The sequence below is a fragment of the Macrobrachium rosenbergii genome, chromosome 9 (genome assembly GCF_040412425.1).
Source record: "Macrobrachium rosenbergii isolate ZJJX-2024 chromosome 9, ASM4041242v1, whole genome shotgun sequence".
Taxonomy (NCBI): Eukaryota; Metazoa; Arthropoda; class Malacostraca; order Decapoda; family Palaemonidae; genus Macrobrachium; species Macrobrachium rosenbergii.
Window position 1 is genome coordinate 10,138,451 of NC_089749.1, and position 20,928 is coordinate 10,159,378.

At 35.5% G+C, this 20,928-nt stretch overlaps 1 protein-coding gene across 2 annotated transcripts; it reads right to left on the bottom strand.

Moving 5' to 3' along the window:
• Positions 1-1,047: 1,047 nt before the first annotated feature.
• Positions 1,048-20,701, bottom strand: LOC136841456 (2-acylglycerol O-acyltransferase 2-like). 2 transcript variants are annotated; one of them, XM_067108401.1, is made up of 9 exons: positions 20,471-20,701; positions 18,920-19,096; positions 6,608-6,808; positions 5,724-5,792; positions 5,099-5,279; positions 4,201-4,285; positions 2,893-3,067; positions 2,139-2,338; positions 1,048-1,373 (listed from the first exon to the last, which is right to left on the bottom strand). In XM_067108401.1, exons 2-9 carry the CDS (start codon positions 19,054-19,056, stop codon positions 1,219-1,221), a joined length of 1,203 nt encoding a protein of 400 aa, XP_066964502.1. In that variant the 5' UTR covers positions 19,057-19,096; positions 20,471-20,701; the 3' UTR covers positions 1,048-1,218. The 2 variants fall into 2 exon arrangements, with proteins under 2 accessions (XP_066964502.1, XP_066964503.1); XM_067108402.1 differs by lacking the exons at positions 18,920-19,096; positions 20,471-20,701 and adding an exon at positions 12,795-12,936.
• Positions 20,702-20,928: the final 227 nt, after the last annotated feature.

A 20,928-nucleotide genomic window follows, 5' to 3' on the forward strand; every position in this document is an offset into this window, starting at 1 on the left:
ATTTTCTTTAAGTCTCGGATGTGTTTTGTTGAAAAGTGTTTTGAATGAGTGTGTTTTTTTGTTTGGGTTTAATGAGAATTGGATTTCATTGTGTTGGGGGGTGGTTTTGTTTCGAATTTTTAAAAATTCGTTTTTCATTCAAACATCGAAATCACTTTTGATAGATGTGTTTTCATTTGTTTTTAAAACCCTAAAACTCGTTGTTCTAGTTGTGTCTTTATGTCGCGTTTGTTTCCTCAATCAAACGAAGTGTCTTTAAAGCCTTTGAATTCAATGAGGTGTGTTTTTATGTCGTGTGTGTTTTTTTCTCACAAAGTGAATTCCCATTAAGCATGGTGTATATTCCAAATCATCAGATTCCACAATTCGTCATTTAAAAAAAAAAAAAAAAAAAAAAAAAAAAGCACTGTCTTTTTTTCTTTACACCAAATCATAAAAGAATGGGACACTTCTTTTGTTTCCTGACTTGACTAGGAGCTGAGAGAGGTCACGGGTCAAAGGTCAATTATCAAAGGCAGAGGGAAGAACCTGTGGTTTCATCCGGTCATGTGTAAATGTGTATTAGAACTGTTATTTCATTCTGTTCATCAGAATAAAGAGTGTACCCACTCTTTATTTATACACACCTGGTAATTATGTTCATTTACACGAAACCGAGTGTTAATGGTAGGGTTCGTGTATATGGTTACATATGTATATACACGCGCACACATAAGGTCTTACATATACTTATATATACAATATATATATGGTGTATACACATATATATATATATAAGGTCACACATAAGGTCTTAAGGTCTATATACTATATATATATATATATATATATATATATATTTATATATACATACATACATATATATATATATATATATATATATATATATATATATATATATATATATATATATATATATATATATATATATATATATATATACATATCACACATCTTAATGCGCATCACCTTAGGGAGACAGAAAGACCCAACTTATAACTACAACTGAAAATAAGGTTCAGTGTCAAGGGACAAAGAAAACAATAATCTTTTCGACAGATTCTGTTAAAACCAACAACAGGTATCAAGTATTACAATGCATAGGATTAAGGAATTGTAACAAACCTTAAAAAAAAAAAAAACAAAAAAATCATTCGCGTGTTGTTCGTTCAACAGACATCTCAAGGCGTTTTGTTTTATTTATTTCTTTTTTAAACCTCACTGGATCTTCAGTTCTACATCTGGGTAAGCCGAGTACATTCCCTTGTATTTATTGTAGAGTTCTGTCAAAGCTTTGACGTAAGATTCGTGAACTCTGTCGATGTCTTCCTGGGTCGGGTCCTTCACCAGAGGGACGTCGACGGGTGCCCCAACTGCTCGAAGAGGAGAGAAAGAAGAAGTAAGATGTAAACATTAGTAGTGTTTCAGACACCGGAGAGGTAGGGTGTGTATTTGCATTTCTCCGCTTTCAATGGCTGCTGTAAGTTTTAGATACTTGTCTTCCATTATTTTAGGACTCAGTCTTTTAAGAATGGTAAGTATTGAAAGTGCATCTAATTTGAAATGGTATCTGACGCTTGTAGTTATTTGAAACTGCCAAAATTTGACAGGTAGTGAAGTGATATTTCAGTCCACACACGTGCTTTGCCACCAAGAGAGACGTGTCAGATATATAAAAATGATTTTCATGTTTTGTCAGTAAAATATTGCAGGGTATTCTTGGGTATTAATACCTTGCCTTTAATACTACTGTATTTCCCATTCATTAAATCTTCATCTAGGCCTATGTCGTAACTCTAGGCTCTTAATATTTTGGAATTATAATCTATTCTCTGGCTGTCTCATTCGTTAATTTCTTTCCTTCACTAAACCATGAAGCTTAAAGGCTCCACTACGCCGTGACTAAACCCTTGCGAATTAACCTCAATGGGAATTGGGGTTCAAGAATGAAAATAATATTGAATTATACACCGTAAAGCATAAATTACACGGTCTCTCAGCAAAGGAAACCACATACAGTACACACCCATATATATATATATATATATATATATATATATATATATATATATATATATATATATATATATATATATATATATATATATATATATATATATAGCTATAAATTGTCTTACCTACGACGTAAATGGGTTTCCTGAAGGGTATGATGCCGAAGCCGTACTGGAAGACGCCTCTGCCGAAGAAGATCAGGGGAGCAAAGCCGACTACGCTCTGGAAAGCCGTCTGCAGGCGCCGGATGAGAGTGCCCTTGTGGTTGGGCACCTGGTCGTAGATGTCGTTCTCTCCGAAGGCGAATGTTGGCACCAAGGAGGCACTGGAATGGAAAGAGGTGTTGCCGGAAAATGAGTTGGTTTTCATACGGGGGTGGTAATAGGCCTAGCCTATATATTGATGTTACTCAATACATAGGCTAGGCCTAGTGCCACCCCCGTATGAAAACCTATCCTAAGCCTTCTTACCAATTTTCTTGTATTAATTGAACCTAAATTATGCTAAACATTGTATTTTTTAGCGTAATTGAAGTTTAGCCAAGATAGCACAAGAAAATGGACCAGTAGGCTTAGTATAGTTTAGATTTAACTAGTATTGCACTAAGAAATGGACAGATAGGCTTATGATAGTTTAGATTTAGTTGGTATAACAAAAGAAAATGGACAACTAGGCTTAAGATACTTTAGACTTACCTAGAATAGCACAAGAAAATGGACAAGTTGGCTTAAGATAGTTTAAATTTAGCTAGGTTAGCACAAGAAAATGGACTAAATTAGTCCTAGGATGGGCTATGTTGATGTAGGTTAGGTAAATTCATTTGAATAAGTAACATAAATACGCCACCCACTTCTCTAGCAAGTGACCTCATGAACTCACCCATATCTCAGAGCCATCTTGCAGAAGCCCTTTCTGTTCTTGAGATAGAGATCGGCCCTTCCAGGATGGCAGTCCAGGGACTCCTTGGCTCCACCGATCACGATGCACAACGTCTGACCCGTCTCTTCCTTTTTCATGATGTAGTCGATGCTTTGTCTGCTGCAACTCACGGCGCCTGCGGGAGGGGGAGGGCGTTGAAAAAGAGTTCACGAAATGTGGCACTTTTCGCCTGCGGATTAGTGAAGATTAACGAAATATATGATTTAGCATAAACGAGGGATTAAGGAAAGGAATGTTCAACGTAAACGGGGATTAACGAAAGGAATGTTCAATATAAACGGGGATTAGCGAAGGGAATGTTCAACATAAACGGGGATTAACAAAGGGAATGTTCAACATAAACGGGGATGAACGAAAGGAATGTTCAACATAAACGGGGATTAACAAAAGGACTGTTCAACATAAACGGGGGTTAACGAAAGGAATGCTCAACATAAACGGGGATTAGCGAAAGGAATGTTCAACATCAACGGGATTAACGAAAGTAATAAACGACGGAAGAGAGGATTACCGATTCACCTGTCGGAGATTAACAGATTAACAAGGATTAACAAATTAGCGTAAGTGAGGATTAGCTGATTAGCATAAGTAGGGATTAAAGTCAGTGAGAATGGTCGAGTTATATATTGTAAATGTACTGATAACATCATTAAGAAAGTAATTAATTACAGCCATATATGTGTGGATTGTTTATTGACGACAAATTTTAAGAATTTTTTTCTGAATGCAATTAATTATATACTTTAGCAAATGCTGTAGAACCACTTCGGCGTCGTTCATCACAGCTGTTGTAACGGAATTTTTCAAATTCCTATTTGATTTTATATAACGATCTAAGTGAACTAGCAAGTGAGCTTGTATAATACGCTTACTTGCAAGTTTCACATACTTAATTTGCGAATTATGTACTTAATTTTAAAGAAAGAACGTTGCAAAATCTACCACTCTCACTTTCAACTATATCATGTTAGCTAACCGTTATTGCTTTAAAGTAGACTTGATTTATGTTAAATAAAACGCCCCAAATCTTGTTTCCATTAGACTGACCTCACACTTATCTAGCACACTTTCTTTTATTGTTATGGCAACCGTAGTAACTTGTCCCCCAACATCGAATCATGATACGAATTCTAAAAGGTAATTTCTCATAAATCACTGCGCTTTCTCCCGCAGGTGAGAGGGTACAGGTTGCTGAAGTAATAACCGAACTTAGAGTCAAGGCACGAATAGGACTATCTAGCAACTCACCCGACGACATGAGGAACTCTCTGTAGAAGGGTTGGCGGAACTGGACTTCGAGGGTCATCAGGTATGGAGTTAGTCCTGGATAGACCTATGTGATCAAATTTGAATTAATATTTAGGAAAATTTATGAAGTCTAAATTGGATGTAAGAAATAGAGTGATAGACCAAATAACTCTAAAAGAAATATAATATTAAACACTGTAAATTATGAAATAGAGATGATATTAAGATTTAAAGTGTTTGTTTCTAGTTAACTGTTTAAGGAACAATTTTAAAAATGGAAGTATCTGACAATATGGGTAAAATCTTATTGAAATAGAATTTTGACATTTAAACCTCTCCGGTGCAAGTCATCGCGTTCGGATTAAGTAAAGGAATATCATTCCAGAATTACTTCGTATTTCTTTGGATAGAATTTCTCTTTTTATTAAATCCGTGACAAATTGAGTCGATCACTTATGAATAGGGTGTGAAATTGATCAAAATTTTGCCTCGTGATCGTTTTGAAATCAGCAAAAGACTTCCGGTCTCTCTCTCTCATCATATATATATATATATATATATATATATATATATATATATATATATATATATATATATATATATATATATATATATATATATATATATATATATATATATATATATATATATATATATATCAATTAGGTATTTACTTTAGAGAGGGTTGGTTCAGAAATTGCTAAGCTTCCGATTTCAATCATTTTTGGGGATGAGATAACTAGGCCTACATCCCGATATCAAAGAACTAAACACACTCACGTCATCCACTTTCTTAGTGACCACCCACACAAGCTGGCTATATCCCAGCACGGGCTCTTGTTCCAAAAAAAACACTTAAAAACCGAAGCGAGCTTTCTTCAGTCTCATTTTTTCTTACCTTGCTGAAGTTAGTGGCCTCCGTGCCGAAGGAGCAGAAGGCGCCTGCGCAGAGGATGCCGTGGGGGTGGTATCCCACGATGTAGTTCTTGGCAGGGTCGAGTTCGGCCGTCTTGATCATGTGGATCGGGAAGTAATTGCGGAAGTGCTTCCATAACACCCAGTGGCGGAACCAGTAGAATCTGCCGTGGGTAGAGGTTAGTACTAGGATGGCTTTGCGCGTCTCTCTCTCTCTCTCTCTCTCTCTCTCTCTCTCTCTCTCTCTCTCTCTCTCTCTCTCTCTCTATATATATATATATATATATATGTGTGTGTGTGTGTGTAGCGAGAGAGAGATTGAGAGTTATAATCATACCAATGAGTTGGATCTTCACACTCAGAACCTGACTTTGTGAATTCACTTAATTTGCAAAAGACTTTATACTCCTGCATCCTCTTGTTCATACTGTAGGTATATATATACATATGTGTATGTGTTTATGTATAGATGTACATATACACATCCATTTACAGCATATATTTTATACACACACACACACACACACACACACACACATATATATATATATATATATATATATATATATATATATATATATTTAAATTTGCATTTATTACAATCATACCTTCTGCCTCCTCTGTCGCAGATCGTCCTGTCTCCCAGGTACCAGGTGAAGTAGCAGACGGGAAACCACCTGTGAAAGCAATGGCAAAAAATTATATATAAAGTATACATATATATATATATATATACATGTATACAGTATATACTGTATATATTCAAAAGCTTGACAAGAAGTACTTTTCTCCGTAATTCTTTTTAAGTGTTTGTTAATAACCCCGTAAAATATTTAGCTTTTTGAAATGATAAAAAAAAAATCTTGTAATATTCATGCTGAATTTATATCTACAACTGGAAAGTACTGCGCAAGAGTAATTGAAACCCTACGAACTTTGACATTCATCCCTTATATGACGTTTACTCACACTTCACAAAACTTCTAATGAGAAATTGACCCTAAATCCTTTTGTATAGTAAATACTAATTCTTGTGAATGTATGAGACCCGATGTACGAAACCTCGATGGGAAAGTAGAATGTAAAGTTTATTCAGACTTCACAAAACCTCGTCTGGGAAACCGGTCCTAAATCCGTTTGTATAATTTATAAGTTCGTATGAATGTATGGCACCTTGTGTATGCTTATACACACCATTTTGTATATTAATATTAAATCCTGGTTAAAATATGACACCTACTAGGCGTATGCGTATAAACACTAAATCGTATACTAAATATAAATGCGTATGAATGCATGACACCTAGCGTATGGCGTATAATGAATATAAATAAGTGTGAATGTATGTCACCTAGCTACGTGTATACAACACTAGGTTGTATACTAAATACAAATACGTACGAATGCATGACACCTTGTGTATACACACCAGATCGTATACTAAATATAAATTCTTATGAATGTACGTGACCTAGCGCATGCGCATACTTACCAGAACTGCGTATACAGGAAGAGGTAGAGTAGCAAGATGGCGGCCCCGAGTCCCATGAAGAGAAACGTTGACATCCAAAAGAGAGCCGCAAACGTTTGCAGTCTCCTGTCCAGGGGTATGTTGATAGGGGCAAAGAGAGACTTGCTTTCCCCTAGGTTGACCGTCAGGGACCTACCCAGTGCCCCTAGGTACCATGGCAACCTGGCGAGAGAGAGATATCAAGGTCGTTTTTTAATTTTTATTGAAGGTCAAGGTTAGGGGGTGAAAGGTGTTATCCAGGAAGGGTTTGTTTGTGCATACAAGATATAGAGGGAGGGGGAGCAAGCGGGTTTGACGTGGTGTTAATGGGCTTCCTGTGTAGGGGTTATATATATATATATATATATATATATATATATATATATATATATATATATATATATATATATATATATATATATATATATATATATATATATATATATATATATATATATGCACACTGCGCGCAAAATACCAGAAAAAGGGAGAAGTGCGAATACATTTAATATAAATCACTTCACACTTTAAAGTTCCCATGTTTTATGACCTTTGACTTGTTTAAAGTTGTATTATATACTGTTACTTTTTCTCTCTCTCTCTCTCTCTCTCTCTCTCTCTCTCTCTCTCTCTCTCTCTCTCTCTCTCTCTCACACACACACACACACACACACACACACTCACAGTTTTAGCAACATTCTGTCACTCCCTTGAAGACGTGCTTGCAGTAAAACTCACGAAAGCTCTTGGGAATCTTTAATCCACCTCACCTAAATTCAGGAGTGATATTTTTTTTTATCTCATACACGTATGTACAGTATATCCACGCACCTAAAACCGTCATCTTCTTTTTCCTTCTCTTTTTTTTCCTGCGGTGCACTGTAGGCATTACTTAAGGTTCCTTGCAGCGTCCCTTCGGCCCCAAGCTGCAACCCCTTTCATTCCTTTTACTGTACCTCCGTTCATATACTCTGTCGTCCATCTTACTTTCCAACCTCTCCTAACAATTTATGCATAGTGCAACTGCGAGGTTTCCCTTCCGTTACACCATTCGAACCTTTTTACTGTCAATTTCCTTCTCAGCGCCGAATGACCTCATATGTCCCAGCGCTTGGCCTTTGGCCCAAATGCTATGATCTATTCCACTCTTTCTTTTCTACGTGAACCAACATTCAGGGACCAAGGTCAGTCTCTTGGGGCATTCAGTGCCGTGACAAAGTCCTGCATAGACATCAGGTATCTTATCTCCTCAATCTCTGATCTTTGGTGGATGGCAAATGACAAGGAAATTAATTAGGGAGATATATGTTGTATGTTGTTTCATTCTCTGTTTGTTGTTTTTTTTTTGTATCTAGAGTCATTGGTTGTTTTGCTAGGTAGCGCTGGATGACCCTGTGGGTCCCAGTGCTTTGGTTTTTGCCAAAATTTCAGATTCTGAGAGAGTAAAATTTTTAAAGGCATTGTGATGCAGTTTCATGCTTTTTTATTTGGTCGTTTTAAAAATTAGTGGTCAGTTGTTCTTTGTTTCGTAAAGAGAATACGATTTTTAAAGCAAAGTGAAGTGAAAATGGATGATGAGGAAAATACGTAATACAATGATAAAATTAAATTGAATTAAGAACCTACCAGGGAAGGAGATAAAATACATGGTTTATTCAGTTATTTCATTTCTTTTTTTTATAACTAGGAAGGTCGAATCACCAGTAAGTGTTTTAATTGACTGAAACAGTGAAGAAAATTTTAAAAACTAAGTTTTTAATTTTTCTTTACTGTTTCAGTCTATTAAAAACAGTTTTAACAGACTGAAACAGTAAAGAAAGTTGAAAAACTGAGTTTTTAATTTTTCTTTACTGTTTCAGTCTATTAAAAACTGAGTTTTAACAGACTGAAACAGTAAAGAAAATTTTAAAAACTCAGTTTTTAAAATTTTCTTTACTGTTCAGTCTGTTAAAAACTGCGTTTTAATAGACTAAAACAGTAAAGAAAATTTTAAAAACTGAGTTTTAATAGACTAAAACAGTGAGTAAAATTTTAAAAACTGAGTTTAAAAATTTTCTTTACTGTTACTGTTTCAGTCTATTAAAACCTGAGTTTTAAAATTTTCTTTACTGTTTCAGTCTATTAAACACTAAAAAAATCGAAGAATGATTTCAGAGATAAGATAATGAGACAATTTTACAGAACAGGAGTTATTAATCATTCAGAAGACGAATCTTTCGAGATAGCTGTTGTTATCACGAGCAGAGCTGGATAACACCTCTCAGGCAGTTATCAAGCGTTTGTTATACAAGTTAATTGTGTTATGAATGATTTAGTAATATACGGAGCGATCTGTATTGGTAATTTGTCTCTTATTTTGAAAGCTGTGCAAATCTCCTGAGTGTTTGCACACAGATGAATTCTGAGTCAAACTTAGTCTCAAATGGGCACTTTTATGAATTTCGTGAGCCGAATTGCTTCATTTTTTAAGTGAATTGCTTCTTTTCTTTGTGAATTGCTTCATTTTCTTAGTGAATAGTGAATTGCTTAATTTTCTTAGTGAATTGCTTAATTTTTTTTAGTGAATTGCTTCATTTTCTTAGTGAATTGCTTCATTTTCTTAGTGAATTGCTTCATTTTCTTAGTGAATTGCTTCGTTTTCTCAGTGAATTGCTTCATTTTCCTAGTGAATTGCTTCGTTGTCTTAGTAAATTTCTTCATTATGTTAGTGAATTGCTTCATTATTTTAGTGAAGTGCTTGATTTTCTTTGTGAGTTTCTTCATTTTGTAAGTGAATTGCTCCGTTTACTTAGTAAATTGCTTCATTTTCTTAGTAAATTGCTTCATCTTCTTAGTGAATTGCTTCATTTTCTCAGCGAATTGCCTCGTTTTCTTAATGAAGTGCTTCGTTTTCTTAGCAAATTGCTTTATTTTCTCAGTCAATTGCTTAATTTTCTTAGTGAAGTGCTTCGTATTCTTAGCAAATTTCTTCATTTGTTAGTGAACCGCTTTATCATCTTAGTGAATTGCTTCATTATCTTAGTGAATTGCTTAATTTATTTAGTGAATTTCTTCATTTTCGTAGTGGGCTAATGCAAAAGTTATCCAATAAGATGAGTAAAAGTCCTGGTTTTTAAATTACAACACAGGTTTTTTTTTTTTTTTTTTTTTTTTAGAACTGGAGCCATGATGAGGTAGAAGGTATGTGGAACAGAGTGCAGGAATGCTCAAAAAGTGGCGTTGCTGTGATGGGTACAGGTGTGTGAACTGTAAAAAAGATGTTCAGAAGGCGGTGCTGCAGTAATGGGGCCAGGTGTATAAAGTGGCACAGGAATGCCCAAAACTGGTGTTACGATAATGAATGACGATTTTTGAAAAACAACGATAATGTTTAGGTGAAGTGATGCTATGAAGGGCACAAAACGATTATTGCAGAGTAATGTAGCCTAATTGAAATTATATATATATATATATATATATATATATATATATATATATATATATATATATATATATATATATTTTATATAGATATATATCTATATATATATGTATATATATTTAAATAATATATAGATATATATATATAATTTATATATTTATATTTATATTTTAATTACTACAGTACATTAATGTTTTATTTCAAACAACACACTCATAAACATTATTATTTTATTTCAAACACACACACATATATATGTATGTATATATATATATATACATATATATACATATATATACATACATATATATATATATGCATATATATATATATGTATATATACATAGTTTACCAGAATAGTTACGTTGAATAAAGAGTTATCATGATTTTTAAAAGTATACCTGTTTGAGGTAAAATTCAAGGACATTTTGAAGAGATACACAAAGGATACATAGACCTGAATTCAAAGCACATCTTAAGAGTTTTATACCACATCTGTGTAGTAAAGGGTTCAGATGCTTCAAGTTAAATATAGTATTTGGAATAGAGATGAGATATCTTTAGAAGGTCATAGGTATAAAGTGGTCATTCCAGGTTCGTAAACGGACTTTAATTTTTTTTTTTTTTTTTACATTTTACTGATGGGCGCCAGATTCATGTCACTGCTCTGAAAACATTTCATCAATAAATTTGCTTTCCATTTTCTGGATGTTTGCTTTTGAAAGTTTCACTTGCTACTTTGCTTGCATTTTGAATGCAGTGCATTTGTGAGTTCAGAATTTTAGTTTAAAAATATACCTCATTATTTATTACCACACGGTTTTATTCCATATCTCAGTTCGGTAAAAAGAGTCTTTTTAATTTGTACTTCAGTGGTTATTGGTAACGCCTTACACTACACCAATCATACGAAAGGTCAGAGCACGTCAGATTAGGTCAGAGGTCACATAAATTGTACTTCAATAAAATACTTATTGCAATGTCTTACACTACACCAATCACAAATAAATTTTCACTGAAAATTATACTTGAAATATTTTGTCTCGTTCTACACGCAAATCACGCAGTCACCATAAACAAACGAATGGTCACAGCAGGTCAGATTAGGTCAAAGATCACATAAATAGTACTTCGATACTTATTGATAACGCCTTAGCGTACACTACACCAATCGTGAATAAATTTTCACTGAAAATTATACTTGAAATATTTTGTCTCGTTTTACACTCAAATCACACGCAATCACCACAAACATGCAAAAGGTCAGACCAGGTCAGATTAGGTCAGAGGTCACATTAATAGTGCTTCATTGCTTATTGATAACACCTTAGCCTACACAAATCATGAATAAATTTTCACTGAAAATTATACTTGAAATATTTTGTCTCGTTCTACACGCAAATCACGCAGTCACCACAAATATACGAAAGGTCAGAGCAGGTCAGATTAGGTCAGAGGGCACATAAATTGTACTTCAATACAATACCTAGTGCAATGTCTAACACTACATCACTCATGAATTAATTTTGGTTGGGAAGTGAAGTTCAAGTATTTATGTCCCGTTCTACACAAATCACGCAAGCAACACAAACATACGAAAGGTCAGAAACTTATTGATAACGCCTTCCATTACACCAATCATCAAGCAGTTTTCTTCGAAAAGTATAGTTGAAATATTTATGCCCCGTCCTACACACAAATCACACACTCACCACAAACGTACGAAAGGTCAGAGCAGGTCAGATTAGGTCAGAGGTCACATAAATTGTACTTCAATGCTTATTGATAATGCCTTACACTAAACCAATCATGAATTGTGATCGAAAATTATAGTTCAAATATTTATATCCCGTCCTACATATAAATCCACAACCATCACAAAGTATGAAAGGTCAGATTAGGTCAGAGGTCACATAAATTGTACTTCAATGTTTATTGACAATGCCTTACAATAAACAAGTCATGAATTTTGATTGAAAATTATAGTTCAAAAATATTTATATCCCGTCCTACGCACAAATCACACAATCACTACAAACGTACGAAAGGTCAGAGCAGGTCAGATTAGGTTAGAGGTCACACAAATAGTACTTCAATGATTATTGACAATGCCTTACACTAAACCAATCATGAATTTTGATCGAAAATTATAGTTCAAATATTTATATCCCGTCCGACACACAAATCACACGACCACCACAAACGTACAAAAGGTCAGAGCAGGTCAGAGGTCACACAAATAGTACTTCAATGATTATTGACAATGCCTTACACTAAACCAATCGTGAATTTTGATCGAAAATTATAGTTCAAATATTTATATCCCGTCCTACACACAAATCACACAACCACAGCAAAGTACGAAAAGTCAGAGCAGGTCAGATTAAGTCAGAGGTCACATAAATAGTACTTCAATGCTTATTGACAATGCCTTGCAATAAACCAGTCATGAATTTTGATCGAAAATTATAGTTAAAAAATATTTATATCCCGTCCTACACACAAATCACACAATCACCACAAACGTACGAAAGGTCAGAGCAGGTCAGATTAAGTCAGAGGTCACATAAATTGTACTTCAATGCTTATTGACAATGCCTTACACTAAACCAATCGTGAATTTTGATCGAAAACTATAGTTCAAATATTTATATCCCGTCCTACACACAAATCACACAACCACAGCAAAGTACGAAAGGTCAGAGCAGGTCAGATTAGGTCACAGGTCACAGAAGCCATCTCGTTCACCTTCTCAGATCCAGAGACATCTCGACGGAAGAGCTGTCTCCTCCTCCTCCACCTCCTGCCTCCTTGCTCTGGCTCCAGTGGAACATATTCGTGGCACCCCTGACGAGACCCGACTGACAGGTGCCGTATGCCGAGCAGCGGGTCCTCCCGATCGGGGAATGTTTGTATATATATAATTCGCTCACTCATTGCTCTTGTAAATCGTCTCATCTTATTCACGCGAAGATGCGGAAAATGTATTCAATGCTCAACTCATGATTATTCAGCATCAGATGAGGTGGTGGTGTCTGCATGATAGGCAGGATTTTAAATTGATCCTTTTTTTCAGCCCCCCATGCCCCAATCCCAAGGGGACACTACCCTAGGGACCCCTGGAACAAACCCCCCCCCCTCCCACCCCACCCCGCCCACCCACCACCTTCCCAGAGATATAGCAGAGTTGGCATTGCTTGTGTTTGTTTGGGATGCCAAATAGTAGTTTTGGAGGGTAATTTTTTGCAATTCAAACCAAATGGGACTTTTTTTAACTTTTTAGTTTTTCTTTTGCATGATGCTCCTGGCCCTTCGATGCTTCCTTTTCCATGAGAATGCTTCCGACCCCTGCTGACTGGGACCAAAATAAGGACCCTTGTTGCAAAAACATGCTCGTGACCTCTTAGACTAGGGGCCATGACATGCTTCATTTAAAATGAAAAATTCCTCTGCCCTCAAAGGATGGAAGCCAAAATAATGCTTCCTCTGACAATATAAATGCTTCCGATCGTATGTGTGTGACCGAAAACATGCTTCTCTTTAAAAAAAAAAGCCATTTCCTCAGATTCTAGGCAGAAAAGCATTCTCTTCAGGACAAAAAAAAACTCTCGATATATTCAGTTGGAATCAGAATATATTTCCCCTTCATGAAATGCTTCCAGCGATATATTTACTCTAACTTAAAACGGGATACAAGAATATCAGTATTATTTAAAGGACAATCCCTTTTCTAAATAACACTTTTTGCAAAACAATATTGTCTTCTCCTCATAACTCAATTTATTTTCAATTATATCTAATATCTTTATCACGCAAGATTAATGCAAGAATTACTGTAATTAGTTGTGACCAATACTGTTAAAATGACGCAGTGAATTGATTATTTTGCCGCTTTTTTTTGTTTAGAAAGAAAAATTCTTCAGTCTTATTGAACTGCGCTCTCGTAATCGACTCTCTCCGAGTCATCATGAATGGTTATTATCGTGCAATTATAAGTTAAGTTAATTCTCTCTCTCTCTCTCTCTCTCTCTCTCTCTCTCTCTCTCTCTCTCTCGCTAAATGATACAGCAACAGTACGTCAGTGTCACATGAAATCGGCGAGCAATTCAAAGCAGCATTCACAAGTTCTAAAGACGAATATTAAAATCCGCGTCGTGACTGTTTCGCCAGCTGATGGTTGGTTCCTCAGCAGCAGGAAACATTCAGCGATCATTGCCAGTTAGTTCTAGAGCAGTGGTTCTTTATCTTTTTATTACCACGCCCCCTTCTAAGAGCTGGCCCTTCCTCACACGCCCCCTTGCATCTATAAAGAAAAATTCCCTCCTGGATTTAAAGGAAAATAAAAAAAAAGAGAGAAAGAGGAGGGGTGTTTTTATTCTTTGGGAATGAATTCGGGGTCGCGCCCCCCAGGTTAGAACCACTGTTCTAGAGCCTACTGATTGCATGGAATCTGAATCAATTTAGGATGGTTGTTGCTGGGCTGGAGTTTTGGAAGAAATGAGTTATAGAAATGTTCTTGATGAGTAGTGAATGAATTCCTTAATTGGCTGTTCGCTTGAAGGATATTCATTGACATTGCTGCAATAATGAATTAACTAATTATGTTGTTCATTCTTTTGCATTTATTCATTACTAACAAGGTAATAATATTGATGGACAACTTGCAAAACGGAAAAAACGACCAATCAGTTTTATAATTCAGTTAACTGAAAAACGCAGATATTAATAAATGAAAATTTTTAGATTATTATTATTATTTTTTTTTTTATACATTTGACTCGGCGTATAACTGTCGTTTGCTTTTCAATCTAATTCATTTTCTTTTTCTCTGTTAATGCTGCTAATTTCTGCTCTTCTTACTTCGTAAGCGTTTGGTTGTGTTTCCAAATTCATTTTTAAGAGTAATTTCATTTTTAATTTTAAATATTGATTTCTATTTTCCATTTGCTTCCTGACCCTTGAATTCAGCAAAGGTGTCTATTATCAAGTTCATCAATGCGTATACATGAGCTTGAATGACATCGCCATACGTCTCAGTTAAAAAATCTACATTCTATTCATATACACTGAAGACACACGCGTACGTCACGTCCCAATACAGTCACAAAGACCCGTGTGTACAAAAAAAAATTTAGGCAGTCACAAAATCTCCTTTTGGAATGTAAACATTCGATGCCTAAATCTTGGTTTTTCTTTCATGATGGTTTGCTCAGTCAGGCAAAGATTTGATTTCGGGTCGTGAATTGGAAAGATTTTTTTTTTTTTTTGAGGGGGGGGGCCTTTATGGGAATTATCCCACGACTGGATGGGCGGGCATGTGTGAGGTAACTGTGGTAGGTTTCTCTCCCTCACTTTGTCGTTTATATATGTATGTATGTATTTATGTATGTATATATATATATATACATATATATGTATATTATATATATATTTATATATGTAATATATATATATATAAATTATATATGTATATATATTTATATATATACATGTGTATACATATATATCTATACATAATATATATACATATATGTATATATATTTTATATATATATTACTTTCCTTTATTTATACTATTTTTGGCACTCAATCTGATATTTTTCTAATGCCCGATAACACAGAAACTTAATTGAAAAGCCAACCTGTTATTTATCAACGGTTTATCAACAATCGCGTTTATTTAATGAATTGATCTCAGTTCTTTGTCACGTGATCAATTAAATTACCTTTGATTCCTTTTTTTTTTTATAATCTATCGTCGTATCTGATCGAGGAGTTGGAAAGGTCACAGTTCTGATGGAATGTTATCTGATAGCTCTCAAGCACACTCGCTAAGACACCATTCTAATTATAGATCCTAGGATGTACGTTTGTCGAATCTTGTACTGAATGGTTTTGTTATCTCGCGCCTTCTGTCATTTGATGCTTGATTGTGACTGCTAGCTTGGACGAAGGTCGTTTTTGTCAGTCACTGTTTCTCCTCCTTTATATATATATATATATATATATATATATATATATATATATATATATATATATATATATACACATATATATATATATATATATATACATATATATATATATATATATATATATATATATATATATTTATATATATATATATATATATATGATTATTATCACTTTTGTACGTGATTCATTTATCATTATATATTAGGTGAAAAATAAGAGTAGGGTGTAGGTCTGACCGGTTTCGACTTTATTTCCAAGCCATTGGAAATAAAGTCAGAAAACCACTCAGACCTACACCCCTTCTCTTATTTTTCACCTGTGGTAATTCATGTATATATATAATATATATATATATATATATATATATATATATATATACACACACAATCGGATAGAGGTTGCCCAAAGAGAGTAGATTTCGCTGGGCTACATTTCGGAAACTACTGCGTCCCTCAGCGGACAGGTAATGGGGTCGAGAGGTACAGAACAGTGGCACATATGACCAGCCTTTATTAGACGGAATTCTGCTGTGACAGCAAATGTTTTACCGTCATATATATACACACATATATATATATGTACATAGGATATATTACATCTACTTATTCCCGTTTTTGTCTCTTCCACCAAAATAGCAAGGCAGGATGATAAACAAGTCTCTCCTCTATGTCCCATCGCCCATACACATTTTCAGCCAGTAAACTGAATGAATGAGGGATTTCTCCTTTTACTTTATCTCCTTCTCTCCTTTCATCCGTCACGTCTTGGGTTGATATCATCCCCATACCATAGGGTTAAGGTTTTTCATGTTACTTGTTTACTAACGGAATTCCGATTGGAATATGCTTTTCATATTTATTTTTCAAACTGAATTCTGATTAGAAATTTTTTTCGTATTTATTTACGAGCTCTGATTGGAATATGATTTTCATATTTACTTACAAACGAAATTCTGATTGGAATATAATTTTTGACAAACAAAATCCTATATTTATATACAAAAAATTCAATTAGAATTCTAATTAGAATTTGCTTTTCATATTTATTTACAAACAAAATTCTAATTAGAATCTGCTATTTTTATTTATTGACAAACAAAATTCTATTCAGAATATACTCTTCGTGTTTATTTACAGACAAAATTCTAATTAGAATTTTCTTTTCATATTTATTTACAACAAAATTCAAAATTCTAATTTCAGAATTTACAAAATTCTTTCATGTTTATTTTATTTAAAAATTCAAAATTCTAATTAGAGCGTTCTTTTCATATTTATTTACAAACAAAATTCTAATTAGAATTTCCTTTCCATATTTATTTGCGAACAAAATTCTAATTAGAACATTCTTTTCATATTTATTTACAAACAAAATTCTAATTGGAATATACTTTTTACATCCGGCATTGCTCTGTATGTTTAGTGGCTAGAGGCAAGACACTTAAATTTTTTATAATTGACATTTTTTCATATTTTTTTGTTACTTATTCACAGTCAAAATCCTACGTAGGTATAACTATGTAGCTATAGTGACCACAGGAAAGGAACTCTCGAACATTATTTATTGATTTTTTAACATTTTTCTTCTGAGAATTATATTTCTTAAAATTTACAAAAAAAAAAAAATAAAAAATAAAAATAAAACTGACCATCTAAGCTAGGATTCGAACCTAGGTTAGGAGGGGGCAGGTGTTTAGACTAGACTCGCCACTTTAAAACGAAGAAAAAATTTAAATGTGTTTAGCGTCATTATCAAAATAAGCTACTAAGTGTTTAGTAGAATTATCTAAATAAACGAACAAAATATTAGAGGGCTTTCTGTGTCCTTATCAAATTGAGCTAATAAATGTTTAGCAGAATCATCTAAGCAAACAACTAAATATTAGAGGATTTTCTTGTGTCATTATCTAGAGCTAACTATTTATAAGGATTGTCTAAACAAACAGCTGGACATTTAGCATAATTTTCGAACTGTAACAAATGACAGAAAATTGAAATGTATTGTTCGTATTGTGCTATTGGCGTACGCGTGGATTGTAAGGTCTTAGAGTAGATTAAAGGAAAAATGTGTAAAAAAAATGCTTTCAATCTTATCAGTTAAATGAATCGGTTTGTCTGACAACATTGTCTGCGTAATATCTTTTGTGCTGTCACTGTACTTCGTCTTTCTTTGTACAATTTATATGCTTTGTTTTCATGAAGGTGTTAATTCGGTTGAAGCATCTTCATTCTCGAGTAAGACTGAGAATGCGTTGTCTTTTCGAGGAGTTGATTCATTTTGTTTTATAAAGCTTTTTTTTTCTGGTTTCAATATCTGCCATTCTTCATTAAAATCATTAATGCTTTCTGTAATTCTTTGTATAGCAAGGCTCAGCTTGCCAGACAAACCCGGGCATTCTACTTAGCCAAAGAATATTCATTAGGGTATGTTTTCTTGGCACAGATTCGAGACCGAACTCGGCTCGTTGCCAAACTCTAAAAATTGGGGACTAGGTCAGTAACTGAGTTCCGTAGGGGGGTAATGCTGTCAGTGCACCTCACGCAGTGCACTGTAGGCATTACTTATGTTCATTGTAGCGTTCCTTTGGTCCCTAGCTGCAACCCCTTTCATTCCTTTTACTGTACCTCCGCTCACGTTCTCTTTCTTCTATCTTGCTATCCAACCTCTCTTAACATTTGTTTCATAGTGCAACTGCTTTGAGGTTTTCCTCCTGTTACACTTCTCAAGCCTTTTACTCCCAATTTCCGTTTCATCGCTGAATGACCTCACAAGTCCCAGCGCTTGGCCTTTGACCTCAATTCTATATTCCAAGCCTAGGTCAGTAACTGACTTACCCAGAATGTTGGATCAAAATTCATCTCCGAGTTTCGTCTCCACTCGAAGGCGCTGCCACTCACCTGTCAAAGTGTTCTTCGATCGCATCTTTCTTATGAAACACTCTGGGCATGGGCAAGTTGGGATTCAGCTTCTTCAGTTCGTTGTAAGTCTCGCTGTGGGGATGTTCCTCTGTCACTGTCGTCCCATTTTCCTTCATTTTCGTCGCTTGGCTGAGGCCCACTGCCTTGCTTGCTATTCTGAAAAGGGAGAAGGGATATTCGTCAAGGGGGTGTCAAAGGGGCGTGTTCTTTTAGGTGGTCCCAAACCGGCGCGTTTTATTGGTACCTTTTAAGAGGAATTTGTCAAGTAGGTGTCAAAGGGGTGCGTTCTTTTAGGTGGTCCCAAACCGGCGCGTTTTATTGGTAACCCTTAAGAGGAATTTGTCAAGTAGGTGTCAAAGGGGCGCGTTCTTTTAGGTGGTCCCAAACCGGCGCGTTTATTGGTAACCCTTAAGAGGAATTTGTCAAGTAGGTGTCAAAGGGGCGCGTTCTTTTAGGTGGTCCCAAACTGGCGCGTTTTATTGGTACCTTTTAAGGGGAATCCATCAAGGTGGTGTCAAAGTGGCGTGTTCTTTTAGGTGGTCCCAAACCAGTGCGTTTTGTTTTTACCTTTTAAGGGGAATTCGTCAAGGTGGTGTCAAAGGGGCGCTTTCTTTTAGGTGGTTCCAAACCGGCGCGTTTTATCAGTACCTTTTAAGGGGAATTCGTCAAGGTATTGTCAAAGGGGCGCGTTCTTTTAGGTGGTCCCAAACCGGCGCGTTTTATTGGTAACTTTTAAGAGGAATTTGTCAAGTAGGTGTCAAAGGGTCGCCTTCTTTTAGGTAGTGTCAAACCGGCGCGTTTTATTGGCAACTTTTAAGGGGGATTCGTCAAGGTGAGGTCAAAGGGACGCTTTCTTTTAGGTGGTCCTAAACCGGCGGGTTTTATTGGTACCTTTTAAGGGGAATTCGTCAAGGTGGTGGAAAAGGGACGCGTTCTTGCAGGTGGTGTCAAACTGGCGCGTTTTGTTGGTAACTTTTAAGGGGAATTCGTCAAGTAGGTGTCAAAGGGGTGCGTTCTTGTAGGGGGTGTCAAACCGGCGCGTTTTATTGGTAACTTTTAAGCGTCTTGCTTTCAGTCTTGGCGTCAGGTAGCCAGTGCTGGTTGAAAAACTGGAGTGTGAATTCACTTGTCAGTAAATGCTCTTGATTTCAGTTTTACACCAGTTTTAAAAAAACAGTGAACCTGTACCGTCAAAAAAGACGGTATTGCAAGGGACGGTTGAGATGACAAGTCTCTATTTCAAGGACGTTACGTACCAGTTATTTTACAAAAATTATAAATATATGGAGGCACGAGGTGCTGCTGTGTTCAGAGACAATTAGTTGCTAGAAAGAGCGTTTGGTTGACATTTCCTTAAATCTTCAAGGGACCACTTTACGTGCCTAAAGCTTCCTTTAGCATATACGAAGCACAGCGCTTGTATATGAGATCATGAAACAAAATCGTACAAACAATTCTTATTCTAGTATCAACATAAAGAAAGTAAATAAATAAAAACAGCCTGAGACTCGGTAAGAAACATCACCCTACCTTTGCCCAGTCGCTCTGAAACCCAAGAATCCTTTCCTTCGGCAGAAATACCAATCTCTAGGGGGCACCGCCCTAACAGCCCATTGGCAATCACTCAATCACTTCACAATCACTTCACTCTGACTGGAGAGCAGCAACCCTTCGCTTCGAATCGAGAGTACCAACTTTCAATAATAACTCTCTTCACAGCCTGACCCACTTCACCTTTGCTCTCTGCTCTGTGTCCCACTTAACCTTGGAGAGAGAGAGAGAGAGAGAGAGAGAGAGAGAGAGAGAGAGAGAGAGAGAGAGAGAGTGAGAGGGTTGCTGGGACGAGATAAGGGAAATAATTATCTTGCTTGTTGTGGTCTCCTTATCTCTGCGTCGACGGAGGGAGTATATAAATATCCTTGTAAACGTCCGCCATCTTGGATGTCTTATCACTGAACTTGTTTTGTAGTCAATTGTCAGTTCGTTAG

Coding starts and splice junctions, on each gene's coding strand:
- LOC136841456 (XM_067108401.1), bottom strand. CDS start 19,056: ATGAAGGAAAATGGGACGACAGTGACAGAGGAACATCCCCACAGCGAG. Junction 5,793..6,607: donor TTCCTGTATACGCAGTTCTG/GTAAGTATGCGC, acceptor TTGCTTTCACAG/GTGGTTTCCCGTCTGCTACT. Junction 2,339..2,892: donor AAGATGGCTCTGAGATATGG/GTGAGTTCATGA, acceptor TTTCCATTCCAG/TGCCTCCTTGGTGCCAACAT.